This window comes from Perca fluviatilis, chromosome 4 (genome assembly GCF_010015445.1).
Source record: "Perca fluviatilis chromosome 4, GENO_Pfluv_1.0, whole genome shotgun sequence".
Taxonomy (NCBI): Eukaryota; Metazoa; Chordata; class Actinopteri; order Perciformes; family Percidae; genus Perca; species Perca fluviatilis.
Window position 1 is genome coordinate 22,388,524 of NC_053115.1, and position 19,136 is coordinate 22,407,659.

Consider the following 19,136-nt stretch of genomic DNA (forward strand, 5'->3'; position numbering starts at 1 on the left):
CATGTCAACCTTAATCTTATGTCATTTGCACAAAAACTGTAATAACTTATACTGATTATGCGACTGATTAATAAAATCAAAGCCACAGCAGAAAGCAAAACAAATCATAGATAAACATATCCCCCCACCCCTTCGGTAGCTTCTGTCAGAGGGCTGCCTGAGAGCACTGGGTCCTGAGTTGCTCTACTTATCAATTTGTTTTGGTTGTCACTGTCTCACTGTTCAAAGCCTACAAATTGCAATCTTAATAGAAGAAAGTTCAAGCAAATAAATGTCTAGTTTTTCTTTCACAATTTCTAGATATCACTGACCCCTCTGTTACAGCTGTTTTTTACAGCTGTGTTTTCTCTCCTGGTTCCTGATCAACCCTTATCTGGATTTACTGACATCATACTGTACCATTTGGATGTGTTTTTCTGAGGTAAGGGACTAAGAGGGAGGAGGGGGGATATATATCATTTTATGAAAAAGCAGGACCCTCCCCAGCATTGGTGATATTTTCATATTAAATTAGAAGAAACTGCAATACCCAATATCTTAAGTCTATATATTTATAGCAACTATACACTCTCTAATTTCTCTTCAATACATTGTAACTTCAGTATTTTTTACTTTACTGTGAGTAAGTGCTTAACGGGTAAAAATATCACACAATTAGAGTTGCAGAGTAATAACAGTTTAATAATGATATGTACACAGAATCATCTTTATTGAAAGTAGTGTCATGAGATACAACACTACTGTTTCTCAGCAGCTACAGAAGAAAGTACTGCATGCACTAAATCACACGCCATAAACAAACCAACCAACGCACACATGTACAAACAAACAAACACAGACATTTTGCATCTGTTTTTTTCTTCTTTAAACCACCCTAGCATTCTTGTCATAATTATATTTCTGCATATTGAGGCTACAGTATCACATATTATTTACCTTGCCAGAAAATTTTCAATTTGGCTACAATTACTGTCAGACAAAACAGAACAATAAGTTCCACACTCATCCAAACATTCACAGCTCAGTATACAACCATACTGTAGTGCATGTCAGAGGAATAGTTGTTTTCTTTGTGGTTTTGATTGACTAACAGCAAATTGACAACAAAAGAAAGGCCATTCACATTTCAAAGCATGGTTTCTATAGGTTATGTAAACACACTCTATATGCTAAATGATAATGAAAGGGTTCTCAAGTTCAATGACATTTTTTACCCTTTGGAGAAAGTCAAACTGAAATACTGCAGTATTAGATACTCAGTGTAAAGTCTTGTGATAAGGAACAAAGAGAGAAACCATAAAGAAAATAATGTGATAAAGTGCTTCATGCATTTCTGATAAGCATTAAAATTATGAGAAGTGAGGGTCTGCCTGTGAGATTGAGATTACAGCTCGCAATTTTTGTAACATAATAATTTAGTATTTACAGGGTATCAGTAAAATACTTACTGGGTAACTTTAAGAGACAGATATGGGAAAGAAAGTACAGGGAAAGAAGACAAGATGTTAAAGTATAAGGGGGTAACAACTTTATGTTTAATTGGAAAACAGGACAACAGTGCCAATAATACAATAACATTTTTAGTTATCATTTATTTTAAAATGATAAAATATTAACAAAGACTATTTAGTTTGGGGAATTATATTGTAAAAAATAATTTAAATACAAAGTACTTATTATTATAAATATGGTGTGGATTATGTGTCACTAGCTAGGCAACAAAACTTTAGGCTTTACAGCCATTACAGCTGTAGCTATAAAATAACGATGTATATGTTTTTAAAAAATACTGAAGAACAGTAGCTTTGGAATCGAGAAACAATTGTGGAGCCACTGAGAAAGATACTGAAGTTTTGTTGAAAAAGATACATTATAAAGTACAATGTGATGAGCTATTCCCCCCTTTCAGGTGTGTGCACTATGAAAGTCTATATATAAATCATATTTGATGCTTATTATAAAAGTACTTTTATATACTATGTTAAACGGCCAGACAAAGTTTAGCTCCTTTTCATGACACAGTTATTGTAAAACAACATACTGTATGTGCTAAGTCTGATGGTCCCCTGTCTGTATATTTCCAGGTCCCCCCTAAACACAAATTTGTAACTCTCTTATGTAGGCCTACTTCTCCCCTCATGCCTACTCAGTAAATAGTCCATAAGTATTACAAAATCTCTACATTATAATTTGCAGGCTGTAATCTAAAGCATTACTGGTCTGTTTTGTTAAAAGGATCGCAAAAAGTCAAAGAGTGAGATACTCTGCTAAGAAGAAACAGCCCCTGTTCTCTCAAAATAAACACATAAACACATAAACACACACACACACACACACACACACACACACACACACACACACACACACACACACACACACACGTGCATATACAGTCTGTCTACTGTACCCTTGACTCTCTCATCCTGACTGGCTGATCAGGAGGTCACAGAGAGAGTTTAAAGGGCGCTGTGACTAGGGTTGCACTGGGTTGGAACATTTTCAGTAAATTTCCATTAGAAATTAAGCTTGGGAATTTTGGAAGTTTGTGCACAATTTCAATTAAAAAAGTCCTACCTTTTAATATTGAACTTATTTGGGGGAGGGGGGTTCAGTTCATTTAACTGAATTGTAACCATGCAGTGCATTCAGTAGCACACTTTCCCATCACATGTACAGATCATTTGCCAAAGTACTTTTCCCAACGGATTATTTCTGGTCATGATATAGTAAAAGGTTGGTTTTCAATCTGCATATGAGATGATGAATTTAGCCTAAGCAGATAACCCCTATATTTCCATTTTATTCCCGTTATTTACCATACATTCCAGGTAATTCCCATGAAAAGTTTCCACTTTGTATAATCCTGGAATTTTGCAACCCTAGGCATGGCCATCTGTGTGTGTGTGTGTGTGTGTGTGTGTGTGTGTGTGTGTGTGTGTGTGTGTGTGTGTGTGTGTGTGTGTGTGTGTGTGTGTGTGTGTGTGTGTGTGTGTGTGTGTAAGTGTGTGTGTGTGTAAGTGTGTGTGCAGACAGTCAATCAACCTATCTGCTCAGATAACTCAGACTGCACCCAAGTAACACAGGATATGTAATAAATCTGTATGTTGGGGTCAAAGGTCAAACACCTCATTGGCTGATGAGGTCAATAAATGACTCATTACAATCAGGGCTTTGGTTTCTAACTGAGGTGGTTCATGAAGAACGGTAGGTTTAGTCATCTCCTAAACAAATTCATATTGGAAGGGCAGCTGCACACATGCACACATTTTCCAACAATGACAAAATGTTGGACATCTGAAATCCCAAACATTCAAAGCACACATCAAAACAAATGCAAACGCTTCACATTCAACAACTGCTGTAAATTAAGATTACATAGCAAATACATAACATTTAAAATAGAGCAAATGATAAATTATACATATATATATATATATATATATATATATATATATATATATATGTATACTTCTTTTAATTAGCACTAGCAGTATAAAAATAGTTGCTACACAATTCTTTTTTTCCACACTGCCATGCTTTTGGATGACATGACAATGACTGAATATCTCACAGACGATCCCTGACAGGCAGTTTTTTGTAAGGATAATTTACAGCTTAAAATTGTAAATTCTATTGTATTGTTATACTGTACACTTAACAGTATTTTTTTATATTTGTTACTGTCATCTCTGTTTTTATTCTTTATATGTTAAGTGAGTGTTATATTAACCAGCAAATATTAACCAGAGTCAAATTCCTTGTTTGTTTACGCAAACCTGGCCAATAAAGCTGATTCTGATTCTGATTAAAAGTCTCTCTACCACAACATAGTCAGTCTTTTAAAAACAATCAGGAATAATGTGTTTTGGACTTTACTTGTGCGTCGGACAAAATTGCTTTTCAGAAACCAGTGCAGTGTACCAAAACCCAGACATGCTGTGGTGACTGAAGTTAAACTGAATATTTGAATGTTTTATTTTAAACAATGTTCTAACCAACTTTCTCATTTAGCACAATGAAGAACCATTGTGCTAAATGAGGAAGTGTGCTTGGTGAGATGGTGCCACTATCAGAGCCATCTGAAGCTTTGACATTGAAAATGTCTTTATGAAAAGTGTGATCTAAAAACTTGCTAGACTGTATATGGATATAGGGGTTATTTGGTAAACTATTTATCTTAATCTAACAAGAGAAAAACTTTTTATTATGGAATGTAAGTATCTGAAATATATACTCTAAGGGTACCAAAATACAAAACTGTTGTGTCTTGAAGAGTATTTAGGAGTTAAAGACTGTACTGTATATATAAACTTAATGACCTTTGTTTAATTTGAGTAAAAAAGGTCAAATGTGAGAAATTGTCTAAATTAAAGGCTTGGCCAAGTTTCAACAGTGGCAGGTGTTCGTATGTGTACTTTAGTTTAGTGTGTGCTGGTCTACCTACATGGCAACAGTAGTCGACAAAACATAATGGACTATATTGTTACTATGACCACTGACAATCGTTCAAAAATCCAGACAGTATGAAGGATATGGAAGGATGGAAGGATAACATTCACAAATTAGCAATATTGCTTTCACTTTTGACTGAAACTTTCAAATGTTTCACGTTGAAGGAGAAGTCTGGTGATATTCTATATGTTTCTTATTGTCAACAAATCCCATGAAAAGAAACCAACCAACAATAAGTGTGGCCTCTAAAGCCTGATATAAAGTAGCTAATTTCACTGTGCCAACGACCTCCGTTGTTTACAAAAAATACATCAATGAACCACACTGCTGCATTGGATTGCATGACTCTTCCTTACTATGAATATAGCCACTGCAGTTTAGTTTTCCCTGCTGCTGTGAAAACTCACTAGAACACCAAATGTGTATTATTCTACAGCTGAAAATAGTCCCCAACAACACTATTTACTCCTGTTTTAGTAGTGCTTGCTAAAAACTACCTTATGTTGTTTTTTGGAAAATACTCAGCCTTTTAGTACAAATTAAACAATATATTTAAGGCCTGTTTTTTAGGGTTTATGTCTTCAATTGGCTTTAGACTGAGAGCCTCAGGCAGGCTGGGCAAGTCAGAAAATACTAAGACAGTAACGCATTGTAGCTTTTAGTCTTTAATGAGATTTGTTGACAATAACAAAAATATTATACCATAATAATACCAACCTTATCCTTACAATTCATTTTAAAGACTGAATTCCCCATTGACATTGATTTACAGTGCAATTTTAGACTGAAACATTTCATAGTAATCCTCCACTTTCTCTCTTCCTACACCTCATGTATTTTCCAAGAAAAGCTGAAAACCAACATCAAAAATCATCATGCACAGTCAAAAGTGTAATTAGTAAAGTGAGCTCAAGGTTCACCTTTTTCATGTTGTTTTCATGTAGTTTAACTTGGAGTTTTCAGATCCATACACGATTAATAATAGTAATAATTGTAAAGACTAACCTCAGCTTGAATGTACTGGTTTTATGTCCACTGTGATACCCTCTCTGAGACAAACAGCACACCCTAGTGGCTACCTACTGTACTACATCTTCTCTTTCCCACCTACTATTTATGGTCCCTTTGTTTTCATGAGTGTGTGCAGCAATATGGGTGTCAGCTGCCATTTGAGATGCAGTGCTTGCTATGGATCTTACTGATACCCACATACACCCCACATTATTGTAAAGGAAAGAGAACGGATTGAAGAGGAGCAAGCAGGGAAAGGAAAGGGGACACGAGAGAGCTAGAGGTCTGTTTACAGCAGATGAGGGTGAGAGATGAAGGGGAGGCTGGGAGGACAGAGATCAGCTGCATGCAGATTTACAGAGGATGCCTCAGAAAAAAACGTCTGCCTGGAAAGAGAGACACACAGAGAAACAGAAAGTAAGAGCAACAGTCAGATTCATTTGAGAGAAACAGGGAGAGCGAGACAGCCGCCAGTGAGTCATGCTAACATTGCCAGAAGGAACACGTCTTGAATCATTTTATTTCTCGTGTCTTCACTGAGAGCTAGCTGTGTTTGGGAACTGCATGGAACACTCTGGGGCCATTTTTACACTTTATAGGATGTAAAATTTGACAGCTCTGTGCAAAACTTGCTTTGCACCATATAACGTAACACTTCTGAGTCTGCGGGTTGAGTGTTTTATAGAGTGTCAGCACTTTACAGATTACTATCTTTACCTAAAGAAGAAAATTATATGGGTTTGAATTAAATTACAGCACCAGTTCTGCAAATTGGGTCTTACATTTCCAAATTAATTTACTGATGTAACGGTGACAAGTGGTGTTGAATATTATTAACTTGAACATACGTACATGAAAATTTAACCGAATAAAGCCTGTAAAAGTAAAAACCCAGAGTCGGTTATGATTTAATTCCCCTTTCTCATATGAGGTCTTTCCCAGATAAATAATTATATGTTACTATGTAATCTTTAACCCTCGGCTGGGATTTATAAAAAAATAAATAGATAAGAGTGCCAAGACAGATGCTTAGTGAGTGTAGTTATTTTTAGTGTGGAAGGCCCCACAAATAAAAACTCCTGCACAGCACCTGAGAGCCAAGACACAATAACCTCTAAAGTCATAATGATGTTTCATAAGACAGGGTTTGCTACATATCCAATAAATCTATTGTATAAAAGTATACATTATATTAGAAAAAAACATTCAAGTAATGTTGGCTGAGCAGCAGGGCTGTTTTATTTAATGCCCAGGGGTCCTTTTCAACATGCAAACTGCAACTTGCAACATTATGATTATTTCTTTTCCGGTTATTTTTACATGTTTTAATAATCAAAACAAATGTCAAACTTGCGACCCATTCAGGTATGTAGCATGCAGGAGCCCTGTAGGACTCACACATCTATAGAACGGCAAGGTCTTCAGCTCTCCATCGGTGCATTTCTCTTTTCATTAGCAGTACAATTGACAGAGATATCCCTGGATGAAGTTCAGGGTCACCGGTGTGATACTGAACTTTGGTAGAACTTTGGGTTGTTTCGTTAACTAGCCATCACTTAGCTAGCATATCAGCATGATATATGCCCAACTCAAGGTATAGGTTGTAATCAGTTGCTCCTATGATCAGATATGACTGGTTAGGTTTTTTCTCTCTCTCTAGTCACTCCAATTGCTAGAAAAACAGGTCAGGTCTCTAAATCACACTTGGAGCATATACATGAACTTTTATAAAGCAAATTCTGCAAACATGTAAAAATGTGAGTTCTGTTGCATACAATTAATCATTTATTTATAATTTTTAGTAAAGGTACAGTACTATTTTTTTTACCAAAGATGCAGTTATATGCAAGCCACCACTCCAGGATTTGTCCTCTCTGTCTCCATGCAGCCATGAGGAGGCTTATAGTGGGATAGTACTACATGTTTCACAGCCATCAGACAATACTGATTTGTACTGTTGATTCAGATGTTCTTGTGCTAGCTGTTTCTGTGGTGCAAAGTCTTAAATTAGGTTCAGAACTTTGGCTTGCATTCAGAACATAAACATTTTAGAGACCCTGCAGCACATGATATTTCAAAGGGCCTTGGATCTGAAAAGGCATGTGCACTCCCAATGTTCCATGCTCACACTGGGTATGTCCAGCTTTGTTAGTCATAGCCGTTTTCTATATTATACAACTCTATAAAATGTACATATTTTTAAAAAAGCAATGGGAGTGAATAGAGAAAGAATGATAGCTGCTCCGCAACAATGGTCGGGGCAGAGCATTTTGAGCAGGAAAAGAAAAAGGCGGTGGATGGAGAAGAGGAGAAAAATGGAAAAAATTGTGGGGGATAGTCTGGAGATGAAATTCCCAGAGTTTGGTGTCAATAGAGCCAAAAATGTGGGAGGAGATAGGCTTAAGAAGTTTTGCGGTTTTTGCAAAAAGTAAAGTGATGGACTTGAAAACTTGCTACTGGGTAAAAACAGGCACAAGTTTCTGCTCTATTGGGGCTACAGTTTAACTAAGTTGCAACATTGTAACATGTACGGTTGATTTGTTAGTCTGGAATTTAGGATGGCTGCTGTAGCGCCACCATCAGGACGTCATCTGCTTACGGGAGCAATTGATGACAATTTCCACTAGTTGGGCATATATCATGGCTAGATACCAAAACAACCCAAAGTTCTATCAAAGTTTAGTATCTCTTTAACTGTGGTTAGACCGGTGACCCTAAACTTAATCCAGCAGTACCTCTATTGTACTGCTGATAAAAAGAGAAATGCATCGATGGAAAGCTGAAGACCTTGCCGTTCTATAGATGTATGTGAGTCATTCAAGTTTGACCCTGAAGTGGCCATGCTCCTTTTATTTGGATTCTCCTTTTATTTGGGTTTTTGCATTTTTCTTAAGTTAAAAGCTTTTCAAAAGCCTAAATAATAAATAGAGTAAAAACTAAATATTTTCACAACATATAAACCTACTGTCCATCTGTGCCAAATGTGTTGCTTTTATTGCAAAATGCTTCAACTTAGCTGAGGCATTATTAATGTTGCCATTTGAGGCTAGAGTTTTAGGCAATACATGTGTTTATATGTAGTATTGAAGCACATTTTAAAAGCACCCTACTGTATGCTATTTAAAAAAAATGGATCAAAATCATTTGTATGATTGTTGTACAACTTTACTCACAGTCACAATGTTTAAATCAACCATTCAAAAGCTTTCAGGTTTTCACAACATTTGGTCATTTATGGATGTAAGTCCATAAGTTTAGTACAAATAGAACAATTAAAACTAATAACTGATGGAGGAAAGCTGCTCAATGTGATCTGTAGCACAAAATGGAGGAGTTGTGTTCTTACCTGCTCAGGACTATTAGCTGGCTGAGGCCTCCGGCTGCAGACTGTAGAGTTTGGCTGGGTCCTGATTGTCACAGACGTCAGTTCTGGACACAGAATTCACATTCAGACACATGCTATCCAGCACACCAGAATCCAGGTGGCCGCAGCACCATCACCAGATTCATCATCAGCAGCAGCATCCACAGCAGCAGCAGTAGCGGTGACAGCAACAAGGGGGCAGTGATGGAGCAGAGAGACACAGCAGTGAGGGAAGCAAATCAGTGATGTTATACACTGGTCTTAAAACCCAGAAGGGGTCGGTGCATGCAAGGTGAATGTGGCAATGCCATACTTTAACATGTTCTTTGCCTATAACTATTACCAAACATACTACAGATATTTAATGAATTACTGCTCACTCTACTTTTGCCATTAATTCTGAGATTTTTGAGACCGCTGATTATCTCCTATTAAAATATTTCAGGAGCCTCAGTTGAAGCCAAGTTGTTGTTGTTGTTGTTGTTGTTGTTCATAGAAGGTCCAAAATAAACCCTCAAGTTAATCAGTTACTACAAAATCCTACAAAAGTTACATATGAGAGGTTTCTGCCTGACATTGACAACACGGAAGCCTGCAGTAAGAGGACAACCAATAGCAGCGGGTGTTTTGCAGTAATCAAAGAGGGTGCAGCAGTCTTACCTGTTGTCATTGATATCTGTGGTGTTTCCTGCGGACAGAAAGAGGTGCATAAGGAGGCAGGCAGGTGCACGGTGAGAGGGTTGTGGTGGTGTGTAAATTAGAGAAGAAGTGGGTCACAGACACATTTGGGTTTAATTGAAACGGCCCAAAGCCATTGGTGAAAGATGGCTTTGGAACAAGCACCTGCATAACGTCTTAGTTCTCAATCAACAAGTCCTCATTCACAAATATCTAAATAGGCATTTGTGAATAAGGACTGAGTCATTTAAAAAAAAGACCCATGATCTGCATTTTACTGATCTTGTGACCCACTCAGCTCTGAGAAGACACAGCAGCAGCACATTTTACAAGCAACTGAAACTATGTGGTTAAGGTGAGAGACAGATGGTGGTCATGGCCATTAAATCATACAGTTACATTTGTACAAGTAAAATAAAGTAAAAACAAGTAAAATCTTTTTTTTTTAAGTTTAGAAAAGGATGGTGGTGATGGTTTCAAGAAACCAACGTTGACTGTTTGTTGGAGTCTTCGTACCCTTTGTAACCAACAATCCACCACCACCTTCTGAAGAGCTCTCTCAGTGAATTTATGCTACTAAACATAGGCACATTCACATTTGAACAAATGACCAATGCTGTTGTTATTCTAGAGAGGTTTTTATTTGCACGACTGCCGGAGCTTGCTTGTCAGAAAAATGTAAACATGATTCATTTTACACTGTTTGAACAAACAACCAATTCTGTCGTGTTTCTGATTAGGACAGTCATTATACTACCACCACAGCTAATAATAACATAACTCTCCCACCCAGAAAAACGTTGTTGCATAAAAGCACAAGGCCCATAACAACTGTCCTCACAGTTCGACCAACAGTACCATATAACAAAAACTGGACCTTTATGATGGCTCTATTTATAGTTCCTGGATCATTACATTCTGTGGATTATCTGCATGAATATTCCAGGTTTTTTAATGACAAGTGCGATGTCAAATGTCCTCCTACTCCTAGCAGCTACTGTCAAACTACAATCCTTAGAGGTCTCTGCTTTCCCTGAACCACCCTGACAGGGATTAATCTCACAAAATATTTACATGGCTTTTTATGTGGCACAACATATTGACCAGATGTATCAAGATGCTTCAGCCGTTTGTCAATCTCCAGATATTAGGAATGTGCATTTATTCATTGTTAAGTTTACTTAATTTGTGTGCTTCAGTTTGATAACTTGGCTATTATCAACAAACCTCATGCTTGACTGGATTATAAAGCTGCTCAGTTTAATCTCTTTGAAAAAAGGTTTGGCAAAAATCTTACCCTTACAGGAGCTGTCAAGGCTCCACCTCAACAGACTCAAAGTACATAAAAAAGTAAGACATTTGGGGTCCAGGCCTTGCAGAGATATTTGGTTTTGCATTTCACACTTTCCCATAAGCTCTTATTTAAATTCATGACACTGAGTAGAATTATATCCCAGAGTTAAAATTACTATTAATGGATCAGAAGTAAATTTACCTTCGAGTTTGACTTCAGAATATATTACAGGGCACAAGCACCTTCATTCCAAAAATGCCATATGTATATTTTGGGGGAAAATACTAAATAAAATATTGAAAATGAAATAAAACTGAATAACAAAATAAATAAATAAAAGGTTTCACAGTAATAATATCCTTAACAGTCCAACTATTTACAAATATCTTGAAATGACTCATAGCATCTGAACAGCTGCTTGTATTAAGCGTGAGTATTTTTGTGCCAAAAAGAGACAAATACTGTATCAGTGTTTTTCTCAGTATGTTCTTGTTGGCAGAGTTAAAAACCCTTTGAAACAGGATCATGAGAAGCAAAAACTAAAGCCAGCATGATTACATTTTTTAAGGGGTTCTCTGGAAAACATCACTGATATCTGCTATTTAATAAAAGGCAGGTACTGTCGCAACAGATTGATATGCTGGCTCTGTGACCCAGTTTCTGACTTTTATTGATATGCCTGGAGAATCGAAGAGGTGTGGTGTTGTTACACAAGTCTACAACTGTCATCACTGGGTCAGAGGCTGAGGTGGGCACTACGCCTGTCTGGCCGGCTATCTGTCTGGCTGAGTAATGACACTGCAAGCCTAATCTATCTCCTCCAGTCTGCTGCTGATGAGAGCAGACACACAAACATGAAGGTGCAGAAAAGCCTCAAGTAGCAGCAGCGAATTTCCTTAGTGAATTTTTAAGATGAGGCTATATTCCATAAATTTATAGAAGTTTTATCAAAAGGCCGATGACCTATATGAAACCCTTCTCCACACTCACCAATGGCTGTAAATAACAGTTAAGACTGCTGACTACGAGCCCATTAAATGAAGATTCTGAAAAATTCTTATTATAGCAGTAGGGCAATCACTGTAAACCTTTTTTACAGCCACCATTCTGTAAGACTATATAAAACAACATTCAAACATAACAGCTGGTATGATAGTATAATGGCAACCACTAAAAAATAAGAGGTCATAATAAGAAGGGAATTTACCCCCACTGATCTTGATTATAATATTTCAAATTATCTTAGCAGGCGTCATCTGAACAGGGCTCACCATTTTCTGAATCAAGCATCTCTGCAGTGTTCTTGTCTCCTTGGCTCGGTGGTTCAGCTAGAAGGCTACAAACAAGAGGAAAGAGATGTTTATGCAAACGTACCTGTGGGATTTGTGTTTCAAAATCTTGATCTCTAGATCGATATGGTCTTTAAGTAAAAAAAAAAAAAAAGTTATAAAAAAAGTGCTCACTCAGTCACTAAAATTCCTGGAGATTGGTAATCCGCAGCAGTCGTCCCTCTCTTCAAAGGGGGAGACACCCTCGACCCAAACTGCTCTAGACCCATATCTATCTTGCCCTGTCTCTCGAAAGTCTTCGAAAGCTTAGTCAATAAACAGATCACCAACCATCTCGAATGCCACCATGTCCTTTCCGCTATACAATCTGGCTTCTGTGCTGGTCACGACTGCACCACAGCCCCCCTCAAGGTCATAAACAACATCACAGTCACCATCGACAAAAAGCATTACTGTGCAGCCGTTTACATTGATCTGTCCAAGGCATTTGACTGTGTTAACCATCATATTCTCATCGACAGACTCAACAATCTTGGGTTTTCCCATGACTGCCTCGTGTGGTTCAGTAACCACTTTTCTGATAGGGTCCAGTGCGTTAAATCTGAGGGCCTGTTGTCTGGACCTAAGGCTGTCTTCATGGGGGTGCCACAAGGTTCGATTCTCGGGCCGACACTTTTCTCCCTTTACATCAATGATGTAGCTCTTGCTGCAGGGCCCTCACAAATCCACCTCTATGTAGATGACACCATCCTGTACACATCCGGCCCCTCACTCACGCTGCCAAACTCACTTTGGTGAAAATGACAAGCTTACCAATTCTCAATTTCAGTGATGTTATTTACAGAACCGCCTCAAACTGTTTCCTAAAAACATTGGATGTTCTCTATCACAGTGCCATACGTTTTGTGACCAGAGCCCATTATAACACCCACCACTGCAAACTCTATGCTTTAATTGGCTGGCCCTCGTTACACACTCAACGCCTAACCCACTGGTACCAACTAATTTACAAGTCCGTGCTAGGCAAAGCCCCGCTGTACCTACGCTCACTGGTCACTATAGCTTTACCCACCCGCAGCCTTCGCTCAAGCAGTTACATTTCCTTGGTCACTCCAAAAGCCCACACCTACTGTATACTGTTAGGTCAAGTATACTGATCTTGATTACTACCTAGACCACACTTTGCACTAACTGTACTCTGACTCTTTACTACATCTCAGCATTTATACAGACTGTCTATTCTTGCATATTGTATAATTACTGATCTACATCACTACCTAGACCACCATTTGCACTAACTGTATATTGTCTCTTCTCTACATTCAGCATTTATATAGACTGATTATTGCTTACTGTGTTATTACTAATCTACATCATTTAATAGACCGCAACTTGCACTAACTGTATATTGACTCTTCACTACACTTCAGCATTTATCTAGACTGTCTATTCATATACATTGTGTTATAACTGATCTACTTCACTAACTAGACCACTAGACTAACTGTTTAGTTGACTCTTTACACCATCGACTCTTTACACCATCTCAGCAGTGACATAGACTCTTTGTTCATGTATATTGCATATCCATCAACTTACTTACACCTCACTACGTGCCAGCATTTGTAATGCCCACTTATTCTGTAGTTTATGTAGCATATTGTATTCTGTATTCTTGTACTGTATTGAATGTGAAACTATTTGTTGTCTTGAACGTCTACGCTTTTCTTGGCCAGGTCACCGTTGCAAATGAGAACCTGTTCTCAATGGCCTACCTGGTTAAATAAAGGTTAAATAAAAAACTAAATAAAATAAATCAATGTCAAAAAAGATAAAAGCAAAATGCGTGTGCTACGCATACATCTACACTACACTGTAGAATGCTGGACTGTTTAAGCTTTTTAAAAGTAGTGTCAAGGCACAGATTATTTGATAGATGCTGTACAATTGTTGTTAAAAAAAAATTACTTTTCTCTGAGCGTGAATATTTATTGTTGATCTTAGCAAAAGTAGTTTGACAAAATAATCTTGACTCCAGATCCACTTTCTAGCTGTTTCTGGACAACGCATTCTCAGGTTCTGGAGCATTTAACTGCATTTCACAGTCTTCATCAACAGATTGTTTTCATGACAACTGTACTGCCATTGAAAGCTCCCTGAAAAAGCTAGTAAGTGGATCTTGAGTTTAGTAGGCTATTATGTGTGGTGTCATAAGCACTGGCAGTTTGTTAGCCATGATGTTATTGATTGTAGATTTACTCACATGTTGTCCTGAGCGTTGTTGTCGTGTGATTCATTGTTTTCGGAGTTGAGGTGTTTGGTGGGGCTGTTCTGTTTGGAGTTGGTCTCGGGTAACCTGGGCTCACCCTCTGGTGTTGCAGGAACAGCAGGAGCAGCAGAGTGTTGGTTGTTGCTGTTGTGGAAATCAGCTTTGTAGAAGGCAATGGGGTGATCACTGTAGCCTCGGATGAAGAAGGGATTGGTGGGAGAGCATGCTGGGTAGTGGCCAGCACGCACAGGCTTGGCTGTTAAGGATAAAACAGAATTGATCAATTAATCTATTATCCATAAAAATACAAAAACATCATATTTATACTGCCCTTAAGGGATAGGGCTACACTGTTGTCTGTAGCACAAAATAATAGATTTTAATGTGACTGGAATATATGTAAGTCCAAACTTTAGTTTCATGATAGTTTTCTACGTAGACAGAGACCTTGTTTCCATACAGCCAATCAAATCTTACACAAGTACGCAGTAACGTCACTATTCTATCTGCCTACTACACAACACAAGAGCCCCACATTAGGTCTTGTCCTGCACCACTAACAACACGCTCTCTGCCCATGACATGTAGGCTACAGCACTTTGTCTCTTATTAACTACGCAGCCTGCCAGCTGCTGTCAATCACACACAGACACTGACACTTTCCTCCAGCCAGCTGAAGGAAATTACTATTTCCTCAAAGACTTTTTTTCTTCTTTTAAATTTAATAATGAAAAAACTCTCAACAATACCCTAAAAAACACATTGACAAGGGATGACGAAATGTGATTTCAGTTGGATTTTAATATACACCACAATATCACAGCTATTCTCAGTTGCTTTAGTATGATCCTCTAATGAAAATCATTATTCTAAAAACACTCTCAAATCAATAGCTCATTTTCACACAGCAGCATAGGCACTTTCATTTCTTTCACAGAATTCCAACCCATCAGTGCAATTATCTTCAATAGACACAGAGATGAAGTCTTAAAATGGAGTACACTGCTCTTCTAATACATTGTATTTATCTCAGAAGATCTCATTGTGTAAATTCTTACATGCAAAATATTCCAGCCACATCACACCATTATCCATCTATATATATATATATATATATATATATATATATATATATATATATATATATATATATATATATATATATATATATATATATATATATATATAAGATATGAAGCAGATTATTAGTGTGGCCAGATAGTGAAGTGTGTTTACGTGTGCAACATAATTTCACTGGACTCATATTGACATATACTTAGACATATGCTGCCTTTGTTTTAGCAATGAGGACGCATTGAAATGCACTGGTTGAATTCACTTAATTTCAACATACGAGTTGGGGCTATTTGCAGGTGTTGTGCTACACAGTATAAACTACTGTGGTGATTGAACTTATTGTTTTGAGAAGAAATAAAAAAAAACATACTCGTATAAACTTTACATGTATATAAACTGAAATTGAAGGGCTTGTAGACAATAAAAGCAGTTGTGTGTGTGATTTGATTTCAGACAGAATTAGATTAGATTCAGCTTCATTGTCATTCCACAGACAAGTACTGAGACAACAAAATGCAGTTGTGAGAATTATAAGGAAGCTATTAATGTCCTAAACAGGAAGGTAATTGTAACACTGGAACATTGCATGTTATCATGCTAATACCCGCAGATCAAATATTAATGGATGGATGCAATGGATCACTGCCTACCTAAAGATTAGAAGGCCATTTTATCTGATTACATAGCTTCTACTGAAATGACACATGCAGCCACATGTGTTACCTATCTGTGCAGCATGGGGCCGGCGGAAGGGATTGCGAGCCCTCATCACATCTTTGATACGCTCCACCTCCTGCTGGTAGCGGTGGCGGTCCTTCATGGCTCCTTCCTTCGCCTCCTTCAGCGCACCCTCCAGCGCCTTAACTCGCTCAGCTGTAGACCGAAGACGTTTCTCCAGTTTTGGAAGCTCACAGCGAAGATCTGCATTGTCACGTACCAGCTGTCTCACACACACACACACACACACACACACACACACACACACACACACACACACACACACACACACACACACACACACACACACACACACACACACACACACACAGTAAGCCCAGGCATTGACTTTTATGTTGAGGAAACATGCTTAACAGCTACCTCAAATTGAAGGCTAGCTCACCTGAAAAATACGGTAAACACACTTTGCACCAAACGGCCAGCTAGCTACTTTGAGTTAACACTAGTTAAACACAGAGAATCTGCTGCTATGTAATCATCCAAACTAATCCCCATTCTGCAGAGATACTGAGGGTTTAGCGAGCAGGCAAAGGATTCAGGAATTCAATAGACCCACCTGAGGTTTTATTGTTTGGTGGTGAGTCATTTTAAAGAAAGAAAACAAAAACCTAGAGGCAGGACTTACACAGGAGGTGTGTGAAAGACAGGCAGACATTACTACATCTGTACAAGGGCAGAGAACCTAATACATAGCCCCAGTGCACTGTCCACTGTCTGTCTTTGGGAGTCTTATCACTTTCCACTGGGAGCTTGCTGATTTATGACCATGACTTTCATCTTCCATTCCCACAGTATCAGCAGGTGGTGGATGGGATGGAGTTTCCCAGCAGTCACTTTAGGATTGGTTTTCTGCCTGACACTGCTGCAGTGCAGCTCACACCAATCTGCCTGCATGAGTATATGTGCCAGTCAGTACAACGTTTAGCACATCAACACTTAGTCTACTTCTGTAGTCCATTTAGGAATATTAAAAGAAAGGTGTGAAGTGTGTGTGTGTGTTGGCTAATCATTGAGCATGAGGTTGCTTTTGAAAGTTTTTGCGCATCATCTAGCAAAACAGGGAAAGACTGAGCATATTTGTATGCACCTGCATTACAAATTAATTTGTGTTAATCAAATCTGAGTAACTATTTTATGCTGTGTGCCTTCCTTTTCCTGAAAACAGCGTGGTGTAACACCTCCTGCTGCTCTGTTTTCAAGGAGACTGTCATGTGAAGTTGCAGTAGTAAGATGATTGATGATACTAGCGTTACTTTTGCCCATAGGAAAACAATGACAGCAGTGCACACTGCTATGTATTTTAATTTGACTCGCTCTTTTTGTCCTCCTTACATATTCTATCCAACAAAGAGGTTTATGCTAAGAGGTTTTGCTGTGCTACAGCACAGTGATAATCAGACTTCCAGGCCAAGGGAAACCAAATGATTTGTCCTAATTTTTAAAGAAATGGTGGATGGGTAAAATGCTATTTTCTGTCTCCTTTACCATAATTTATAGTTTTTAACTGCTGCTCATTGTTACCTGTTTGTGAACTTTTGTAAGCTGGTCCAGGTTGTTTTCAAGAAAGGAAATCTTCTGTTTCTGGGTCATATATCCCCCACTATCATCAGCCTCCATCTGTGCACTCTGTTGACAGAAACAATGGAGATCTTTTACTTTATCTATCATCGTAAATACTGCAGTTTCAAAACTGTAATTTGCATACAGTCTAGGTAGAGCCACATGATTATATGTGAGGAAATAAAGATTTTAAAGGTCCCATGACATGGTGCTCTTTGGATGCTTTTATATAGACCTTAGTGGTCCCCTAATACTGTATCTGAAGTCTCTTTCCCGAAATTCAGCTTTGGTGCAGAACTACAGCCACTAGAGCCAGTCCTACAATGAGCTTTCCTTAGTATGTGCCATTTCTGTGTCTGAAGCTATTGAGGAGGAGAGTGGGAGTGGCAAGGTGGATGGTGGGGGTGTGGCCTTGACCAACTGCCACTTTTCTCGTTTGAAAGCCATGATGTCTCTCTCTCATGGGTTGGCCAAATTCTCTGGGCGGGCAAAGCAGAGAAAGGGGAGGTAACCTTGCTTGTTATGACCTCATAACAAGCAGATTCCAAAACAGCTCATCTGAGCTTTCATTTTCTCAAAGGCAGAGCAGGATACCCAGGGCTCGGTTTACACCTATCACCATTTCTAGCCACTGGGGGACCATAGGCAGGCTGGGGGAACGCATATTAATGTTAAAAAACCTCATAAAGTGAAATTTTCATGCCATGGGACCTTTAAGTGTAATATTGTTAAGCATGTTGTGTGTAGTTGAGTTGTGTCTTGCTTACCTTTCTAACTCGAGATGTGAGGTCTTGAACAAAAAGCTTGCGGAGGTTGTGCAGGGTGTAGAGCTCACGAGCCTTCAGTATGAAGGGAGAGGGGAAATAGTGCCGTTAAAGCAGTTAGAGAGCATTTAGTGGATCAGTAGCCTCTGAGGGAGCCAAGTGAATCGTGACAGCAAATAATGACTTACAACAGTCTCCTCCAGCCCTTTGAGGTCCCGCTTTGACTGTTCATGCCGCTCATGGAGAAATCTATAGATACACAGGTAGATAGTCAGACAGATTTTTACCTCAAATGAGTACCATGTTCTTGACAGAATAATTCATGAATAAAGAACAAAGGCAAGCATAGACCGGCTGCCCCAACGCGGGATGTTTCTCATCTGCAATCTGATGCAATACGCTGCTAAGGTCAGTGCAGAAAGAGGGCCTATTAGCAGACAGCTGCTTCCTTATTGCAAAACTCCATAATGGAGATGCAAAAAGTTACACAGAAAAAAAAAACAAAGAGAGAAAGAGGCAAAGAGAGAGTAAAAGGGTTAATTTTAGCCACAAACTGTATGACATACAGTACAGGCCAAAAGTTTGGACACACCTTCTCATTCATCCTTTTTATTTTCATGACTATTTACATTGTAGATTC

General features: G+C 38.4%; 1 protein-coding gene across 4 annotated transcripts in view; it reads right to left on the reverse strand.

Moving 5' to 3' along the window:
- Window positions 1-3,469: 3,469 nt before the first annotated feature.
- kif5ab (kinesin family member 5A, b) overlaps window positions 3,470-19,136 on the reverse strand; it is a 68,127-nt gene continuing 52,460 nt past the window's right edge. Inside the window, exons 21-29 of one of the 4 annotated variants that reach the window (XM_039798854.1) lie at window positions 18,685-18,745; window positions 18,500-18,571; window positions 17,694-17,798; window positions 16,158-16,374; window positions 14,352-14,613; window positions 12,071-12,135; window positions 9,488-9,515; window positions 8,810-8,870; window positions 3,470-5,845 (exon numbers count right to left, since the gene is read on the reverse strand). In XM_039798854.1, the coding sequence (XP_039654788.1) occupies window positions 5,753-5,845; window positions 8,810-8,870; window positions 9,488-9,515; window positions 12,071-12,135; window positions 14,352-14,613; window positions 16,158-16,374; window positions 17,694-17,798; window positions 18,500-18,571; window positions 18,685-18,745 (964 nt within the window). In that variant the 3' untranslated portion in view covers window positions 3,470-5,752. Of the gene's footprint in view, window positions 5,850-8,809; window positions 8,923-9,487; window positions 9,516-12,070; window positions 12,136-14,351; window positions 14,614-16,157; window positions 16,375-17,693; window positions 17,799-18,499; window positions 18,572-18,684; window positions 18,746-19,136 lie in introns of all 4 variants that reach the window. The other 3 variants (XM_039798853.1, XM_039798851.1, XM_039798852.1) reach the window with 3 other exon arrangements.